Here is a 9,023-nt window from a genome sequence, read left to right as displayed (position 1 = left end):
CTCGGCCACTGGCGGGGAGAGTGCTAGCGCAGCCAATGGGAGGTGCCGGGAGGGCGGTTCTCCGCCGGGGCGGGGTGGGGGACGCGCTTCCCGCGCGCGGGTAGAGGGGTTGAAGGCGCGAAGTGGCGCGTGGCTGCTCCAGCCGCTGCTGTGGGGGCGGGGCCGGCGCCGTGAGGGAGCCTAACGGTCTGCTGGGGCCTGTGGCGGTTGCGTCTGTGCTGGAGAGGGTTGTTCTCAGTCCTACCTGTCGTTTATTTCCACAGCGTCAAGTGCTGTTACAACCATGACCCCTCTTCTGATACCAGTGCAGTAGTGTGAGGTAAAATTAGGTGCGCCTTTTGCTCCCAACTGCTTAGGGATGAATCTCAGCCTGAGAGTCAAACTTTTTCTCTGATAAGAACTTGTTACATTCAGCACTGTTCACTGACAGACAGAGGTTTTCTGAGGTAATAAGAGAAGTTTCAGGTACACAGATTTCCTTTCTTCGCTGTTTTTTGGCCACAAACCCACTACTTCAGCAAAGCATTTTGGATCTCAGACCATCACTTCTAGCAAAGATTGAAGGACACAGGTATTAAATCTATTCTTAATACATCAGTATGACTGTTCTGTAGTTTAAATGTCAGGGAAATGATGTATTAAGAGTTGTATCTCTTTAATGTAGCCAAACATTGGGAAACAGTATGAGGCTCTAGTCCTGCAAAGAAGACAGTTTTGGCCAACAGTTAGACATCCCAACAGAAGGATCAAAGATTGAATTTTAAAAGGTGAGAGCATACTTAAATTAGCCCCTTTACTTTTCTTTGGGATAGTCCTGAAATACATGCAGTAAACTACATTTATGTTGCTTTCCATTGCAGAACCTCCACTATAAGCTTACTTGTAATTTAATAGTTATGTGTTTGTCCTGGTTTCAGCTGGGATAGAGTTGATTTCCTTCCTAGTGGCTGGTGTAGTACTGTATTTTGGGGTTTAGTATGAGAATAATATTGACAACACACTGATATTTTGGCTGTTGCTGAGCGGTATTTACACTGGTCAAGGACTTTTTTCAGCTCCCCATGCTCTGCCAGGTGCACAAGAAGCTGGGAGGGGACACAGCCAGGATTGTTGATCCAAACTGACCAAAGGGCTATTCCATACCATATGACGTCATGCTCAGTATATAAAGCTGGGGAAGAAGAAGGAAGGGGGGGACACTTGGAGTGATGGCGTTTGTCTTCCCAAGCAACCATTACGCGTGAGGGAGCCCTGCTTTCCTGGAGGTGGCTGAACACCTGCCTGCCCATGGGAAGTAGTGAATGAATTCCTTGCTTCGCTTTGCTCGCGCGCGCGGCTTTTGCTTTCCCTATTAAATTGTCCTTATCTCAACCCACGAGTGTTCTCACTTTTACTCTTCTGATTCTCTTCCCCATCCCACCACGAGGGTGGGGGGATGGAGTGAGTGAGCGGCTGCGTGGTGCTTAGTTGCCGTCTGGGGCTAAACCACAACAGTTCTTTTTGGCGCCCAACATGGGGCACGAAGGGTTTGAGATAACGGCAGATTTGATTGGAATGTGCTAGATGATAGAATTTATAGCTGTTATTGCTGTTTAGCTATTAATCAGCAGGCTTCTGTGCTTGTCATAAGGCTTGCTTTCCTTACTGTATATTAGAGTCTAGGGCTCGTTAGTGGCTGCTTTTTGCTTTCGCTGCTTGCCGTGCTGCTGTGCTGCTTATCACCTTATTCTGCTGTGCCTGGGAACATTTTGATAACAGCAATGGCCATGCGCCTGGGCTGGCAGATGGCCAGGACATTGCTGCTGTTTCTGTGCTCTGCTTTAATTGGTGATGTTTTGCCTGTGAAATTTGTTATTAAAACAGTGATCTTGGATTTATTTTGGTATCATCTAAGTGCTGTACTGAAACCGTTATTGTATGTCGGGTATTACCTTATGGAGGAAATGCAGAATTGTACCTTCACTACTTTATTCTACAATGCTTCCTCCTTCATTGCAATAACTTTTCAGTATCTTGAACATCTTTGGGTAGTTAAGATACTTCTATTGGTATTGCTTGGGAATATTGTTTCAATCTTGTCCAAGATTAGTAAGCAATTTAAGAATATCATCCAGAGATCTGCCCCAAGGCCAGATAGTTATGAGTGGCAGGGTGTGTGGGATAGCATGGGCAAATGCCTAGGACGGTGGGCACCTCCAGTGTTTTGGAACTTCACCCCTGAACAAGTGCAGAATCCTGAAAAATTAGTAGAATATTTGGAAAAAGTATGTCGTCACCCTGCCAATTCTAGGGAGACACAAATCACTGCAATGTGCTGGGGTCTGGCCCATGCCTACCGAGCCCTGTTCAACACTATTCAGAACCCTCAAGGATCTGGTGACAAAGTGACAGGCACTGCGGCTGCTCCAACTACCCCTGCGACAGGCACTGCGGCTGTTCCGATTACCCCTGCGACAGGCACTGCGGCTGCTCCAGCCCCCCCTGTGTCAGGAACTGCAGCTGCAGCTGCTCCGGACAACTCTGTTACAAGCACTGCGGTTCAGACAGAGAACCAACCTGTGTCAGTATCAGTCGCCCCTATACATAAAAATAAATCCTGGAAGCGAAAGTCAGCTCGTTTAGAAAGGGAAGATGAAGGAGCAGGGCCATCACAGAGAGAGGAAGAGGAAGACGAAGAACTCGTAAATGAGACGGAAACCACCCGATCCCTATCCCTGAGTGAGCTGCGAGATATGCGAAAAGATTTCAGCCGTCGTCCAGGGGAGCACATTGTCACCTGGCTGCTCCGATGCTGGGATAGCAGGGCCAGTAGCCTGGAACTAGAGGGTAAGGAAGCCAAGCAGCTGGGATCCCTTTCTAGGGAAGGGGGCATTGACAAAGCGATTGGAAAAGGGAAACCAGCCCACAGCCTCTGGAGGCGACTCCTGTCAGCTATAAAGGAAAGGTATCCCTTCAAGGAAGATGTTGTATACCGCCCCGGGAAATGGACCACCATAGAGAGAGGTATCCAGTACCTGAGGGAATTAGCTGTGCTGGAAGTGATTTATGGTGATCTGGACAATGTGCGGTCACCCACAGATCCAGATTAGGTCCAGTGCACAAGACCTACGTGGCGGAAGTTGGTACGGAACGCACCACCGTCGTGTGCCAACTCCTTGGCAATACTGACCTGGAGAGACGGAGATGGTCCAACGGTGAATGAAGCTGCTAGTAACCTCCGGGAATACAAAGAAAGTATCTCTTCCTCCCTTGTCTCAGCTGTGGAGAAACTGTCCCGGAAGGTCCAGCGACTTGAAGAAGGTATGTCCTACTCCCCACCTATACGGACCAGTGTCTCAACTATTAGGAGTCAGCGTTCCTCTGCTCAAGGGAGAGGATATAGAGGGTACACACCACGGGGCACCCTATGGTTTTACTTGCGTGACCACGGAGAGGACATGAGGAAGTGGGATGGAAAACCTACCTCAACCCTAGAGGCACGGGTACGTGAGTTGCAAGGAAAAACAATCACACAAGGGGGTTCTTCAAGGAAAATTGCTGCTCCAGTTTCCAATGGACAGTTCCCCAGACAGAGTAAAAGGGCTGATCTTACTCTTGATTATAATGAAGAAACTCCTGACTCGTATATACAAGAAATGGGTAATGAATATTGTGACCAGGACTAGGGGGGCCCTGCCTCCAGCCAGGTGGAAGAAAGGGACAACCGGGTTTACTGGACTGTATGGATTCAATGGCCTGGCACATCAGACCCACAGGAGTATAAAGCTCTTGTAGACACCGGTGCACAGTGTACCCTAATGCCATCAAGCTATATAGGAGCAGAACCCATCCGTATTTCTGGGGTGACAGGGGGATCCCAACAGCTGACTGTATTGGAGGCCGAAGTAAGCCTAACTGGGAATGAGTGGCAAAAGCACCCCATTGTGACTGGCCCAGAGGCTCCGTGCATCCTTGGCATAGACTACCTCAAGAGAGGGTACTTCAAGGACCCAAAAGGGTACCGGTGGGCTTTTGGTATAGCTGCCTTGGAGACAGAGGAAATTAAACAGTTGTCCACCTTGCCTGGTCTCTCAGAGGACCCTTCTGTTGTGGGGTTGCTGAGGGTCAAAGAACAACAGGTGCCAATTGCTACCACAACAGTGCACCGGAGGCAATATCGCACCAACCGAGACTCCCTGATTCCCATCCATAAACTGATTCGTCGACTGGAGAGCCAAGGAGCAATCAGTAAGACTCGTTCACCTTTTAACAGTCCCATATGGCCAGTGCAAAAGTCTAATGGAGAGTGGAGACTAACAGTAGACTATGGTGGCCTGAATGAAGTCACGCCGCCACTGAGTGCTGCCGTGCCGGACATGCTGGAACTGCAATACGAACTGGAGTCAAAAGCAGCCAAATGGTATGCTACAATTGATATCGCTAATGCGTTCTTCTCAATCCCTTTGGCACCAGAGTGCAGGCCACAGTTTGCTTTCACTTGGAGGGGCGTTCAGTACACTTGGAATCGACTGCCCCAGGGGTGGAAACACAGCCCTACCATTTGCCATGGACTGATTCAGACTGCACTGGAACAGGGTGAAGCTCCAGAACATCTGCAATACATTGATGACATCATCATGTGGGGCAATACAGCAGAGGAAGTTTTTGAGAAAGGGAAAAAAATAGTCCAGATCCTCCTGAAAGCCGGCTTTGCCATAAAACAAAGTAAGGTCAAGGGACCTGCACAGGAGATCCAGTTTTTAGGAATAAAATGGCAAGATGGACATCATCAGATCCCAATGCATGTGATCAACAAAATAACAGCCATGTCTCCACCAACTAGCAAAAAGGAAACACAAGCTTTCTTAGGCATTGTGGGTTTTTGGAGAATGCATATCCCAAATTACAGTTTGATCGTAAGCCCTCTCTATCAAGTGACCCGGAAGAAGAACGATTTCAAATGGGGCCCTGAGCAACGACAAGCCTTTGAACAAATTAAACAGGAGATAGTTCATGCAGTAGCCCTTGGGCCAGTCCGAGCAGGGCAAGACGTAAAAAATGTGCTCTACACCGCAGCCGGGGAGAATGGCCCTACCTGGAGCCTCTGGCAGAAAGCACCAGGGGAGACTCGAGGTCGACCCCTTGGGTTTTGGAGTCGGGGATACAGAGGATCTGAGGCCCGCTATACTGCAACTGAAAAGGAGATATTGGCAGCATATGAAGGAGTTCGAGCTGCTTCGGAAGTGGTTGGCACTGAAGCACAACTCCTCTTGGCACCTCGACTGCCGGTGCTGGGCTGGATGTTCAAAGGAAGGGTCCCCTCCACACATCATGCAACTGATGCTACATGGAGTAAGTGGGTTGCACTGATCACACAACGGGCTCGGATAGGAAATCCCAATCGCCCAGGAATCTTGGAAGTAATTATGGACTGGCCAGAAGGCAAAGATTTTGGAATATGGCCAGAGGAGGAGGTGACGCGTGCTGAGGAGGCCCCACTGTACAATAAACTACCAGAAAATGAGAAGCAATATGCACTGTTCACTGATGGGTCCTGTTGTATTGTAGGAAAACATTGGAGATGGAAAGCTGCTGTATGGAGTCCTATACTACAAGTGGTAGAAACTGCTGAAGGAGAAGGTGAATCGAGCCAATTTACAGAAGTAAAAGCCATTCAGTTGGCTTTAGACATTGCTGAACGAGAAAAGTGGCCAGTGCTCTATCTCTATACTGACTCATGGATGGTGGCAAATGCCCTGTGGGGGTGGTTACAGCAATGGAAGCAGAACAATTGGCAGCGCAGAGGCAAACCCATCTGGGCTGCAGCACTGTGGCAAGATATTGCTGCCCGGGTAGAGAACCTGGTTGTAAAAGTACGTCACGTAGATGCTCACATACCCAAGACTCGGGCCACTGAGGAGCATCAAAACAACCAGCAGGTGGATCAGGCTGCTAAGATTGAAGTGGCTCAGGTGGATCTGGACTGGCAACATAAGGGTGAATTATTTATAGCTCGGTGGGCCCATGATACCTCAGGTCATCAAGGAAGAGATGCAACATATACATGGGCTCATGATCGAGGGGTGGACTTAACCATGGACACTATTGCACAGGTTATCCATGAATGTGAAACATGCGCTGCAATTAAACAAGCCAAGCGGTTAAAGCCTCTGTGGTATGGAGGGCGATGGCTGAAATATAAATATGGGGAGGCCTGGCAGATCGATTATATCACGCTCCCACAAACCCACCAAGGCAAGCGCTATGTGCTTACAAATGGTGGAAGCAACGACCGGATGGCTGGAAACATATCCTGTGCCCCATGCCACTGCCCGGAACACTATCCTGGGCCTTGAAAAGCGAGTCCTGTGGCGACATGGCACCCCAGAAAGAATTGAGTCAGACAACAGGACTCATTTTCGAAACAACCTCATAGACACCTGGGCCAAAGAGCATGGCATTGAGTGGGTATATCACATCCCCTATCATGCACCAGCCTCTGGGAAAATTGAGCAATACAATGGACTGTTAAAGACTACACTGCGAGCAATGGGTGGTGGGACGTTCAAACATTGGGACACACAATTAGCAAAGGCTACCTGGTTAGTTAACATTAGGGAATCTGTCAATTGAGCTGGCCCTGCCCAATCAAAACTTTTACGCACTGTAGAAGGGGATAAGGTCCCTGTAGTACACATAAAAAACATGCTGGGGAAGACGGTCTGGGTTACTCCTGCCTCAGGCAAAGGCAAGCCCATTGGTGGGATTGCTTTTGCTCAAGGACCCGGGTGTACTTGGTGAGTAATGCGAGAGGATGGGGAAGTCCGATGTGTACCTCAAGGGGATTTGATTTTGGGTGAGAATAGCCAATGAACTAAATGGTATGATGTCAATTCCTATATAATACTGTGTGTCATCACTTTTTCAATAAGGATCACCCAGATTAATGCAGAATGAACTTCAACGAAAGCAAGCAAAGTGCAGTGGTGATGGAACCAGAACTGGCTTCAACATGCAACAGTCCAACACCACAGACCATCTCTTCTGCCCTGAAGGACTATTATGACGGATGGAGCCCAAAGCCACGGACTAAATGAACTTAATTGTATTAGAAGGGGTAGAACCTGGGCATGACGTAAATGGTATAGAATACGGGGTGGATGCTGTCCTGGTTTTGGTTGGGATAGAGTTGATTTCCTTCCTAGTGGCTGGTGTAGTACTGTGTTTTGGGTTTTAGTATGAGAATAATATTGATAACACACTGATGTTTTGGCTGTTGCTGAGCGGTATTTACACTGGTCAAGGACTTTTTTCAGCTCCCCATGCTCTGCCAGGTGCACAAGAAGCTGGGAGGGGACACAGCCAGGATTGTTGATCCAAACTGACCAAAGGGCTATTCCATACCATATGACGTCATGCTCAGTATATAAAGCTGGGGAAGAAGAAGGAAGGGGGGGACACTTGGAGTGATGGCATTTGTCTTCCCAAGCAACCATTACGCGTGAGGGAGCCCTGCTTTCCTGGAGGTGACTGAACACCTGCCTGCCCATGGGAAGTAGTGAATGAATTCCTTGCTTCGCTTTGCTCGCGCGCGCGGCTTTTGCTTTCCCTATTAAATTGTCCTTATCTCAACCCACGAGTGTTCTCACTTTTACTCTTCTGATTCTCTTCCCCATCCCACCACGAGGGTGGGGGAGTGGAGTGAGTGAGCGGCTACGTGGTGCTTAGTTGCCGTCTGGGGCTAAACCACGACAGTTGATACTATTAAATGCAGTCACATAATTTGGTATGGTATTAAAAGAGATTACATAAATACTTTTACTTTGTACACTTGATAACCTTGTGTTCTGTAGTCTCATGTTGCCTATACATCTCTCATACACTAAAAAACAAGTATCTTAACCATATATGGTTATAAAAGTATAAAATATGCTTTAAATATTTTTTTGAATTTAGCTAAAATCCAAGCAGTCTAGGGAATCTCTACGGAGAGTCTGTGAAATCCAGAAAAATACCAAACCTTACTTTAGTACCAAAAGTTGCACTAAAGTGTTCAGACTGTGGCTCTTTTAATAATTTCTGGCATCAGTGGTTAAAAAAAATGTTCTTACAATTTTAAGATACATCAGCATTCTCCAGGTTTGAACTGTGTAAATTCAGGAATTTATTATCAAAAATTTGTTATCACAAGATAATGAATTTTGTTCCTTCCAGTCCTGTGACAAACAGGGAGCTAGCTGTCTATACTTACAAACAGCTAACATGCTTTACATCCCCTAATTTTTTAGGCCACAGATTGAATCATGGAAATCTATGAGGAGAACCTACAGCTGTGTCTTCCCCAGCAACTGTCTCAGTAATATATATTTGCCTGCTGCCACCCCAGGTAGCAAGTTTATTCCTAAAGCTAAATCAGAGATTAAATTTACTGTGCATCAGATCTAGCAAGTGTGCAGCCACAGTGTGAGCTGGTTCAGTAAGGTGATGCCAATAAAATCCATTCATTTCTTTTGGTGGGTTAACCTTTCATCAGATCAGTGGAAGTACCACGGTATCTAGTCCATCTACCCAGGATGAGGCAACATGTCAAACAGCACCCAAAACTGCAGTTAAACAGCAGAATAAAACAGTATAAATCAGCTGCAAGGAAAGCCGTCAGCTTTCTGTACTGACTTACTATGCAACCGTGCTAGCGCATTGGTAAGAGAACAGGTCAGATCCTGCCAACAGGAGCAGAAAAGAGAGTGAGAGTACAGGAAACCTAACTCAGACCAGCCTGAAGCATCCCGGGATCCACTCTGAGGATGCTCCGGGGGCAGTCTGTCACTCACATCATTGAAGCAGAGATCTCTGAGCTGAACAGACTCACTCACATTAATTGCACAGAATAAAAACACAGTTAAGGACCAAGCACAGAGATATTTTGTTTTATACCTCTCTGAATTGAACAAATATGGTTGTTTTGAGTTGCAAACATAAAAGAAGGCTTATAACAAGTGCCTTGCATGCTCCTTTTTCAGGGAAGCAGGGAAGGAATTTGAAGA

At 47.3% G+C, this 9,023-nt stretch overlaps 1 protein-coding gene across 2 annotated transcripts; it reads left to right on the top strand.

Annotated features, from left to right (window-relative positions):
• Window positions 1–131: 131 nt before the first annotated feature.
• LOC140655571 (uncharacterized) lies at window positions 132–7,939 on the top strand. 2 transcript variants are annotated; one of them, XR_012043803.1, is made up of 3 exons: window positions 132–571; window positions 665–767; window positions 6,912–7,939. XR_012043803.1 is itself a non-coding variant. In XM_072870282.1 (2 exons), the coding sequence occupies exons 1-2, from the start codon at window positions 4,806–4,808 to the stop codon at window positions 7,043–7,045; spliced, it is 948 nt and encodes a 315-aa protein (XP_072726383.1). In that variant the 5' UTR covers window positions 4,800–4,805; the 3' UTR covers window positions 7,046–7,939. The 2 variants fall into 2 exon arrangements, 1 of the variants encoding a protein (XP_072726383.1); XM_072870282.1 differs by lacking the exons at window positions 132–571; window positions 665–767 and adding an exon at window positions 4,800–5,619.
• Window positions 7,940–9,023: the final 1,084 nt, after the last annotated feature.

The sequence above is a fragment of the Ciconia boyciana genome, chromosome 8 (assembly GCF_034638445.1).
Source record: "Ciconia boyciana chromosome 8, ASM3463844v1, whole genome shotgun sequence".
NCBI lineage: Eukaryota > Metazoa > Chordata > Aves > Ciconiiformes > Ciconiidae > Ciconia > Ciconia boyciana.
Note: the sequence above shows the minus strand (reverse complement) of the source record. Positions and strands in the feature narration are given on the sequence as shown.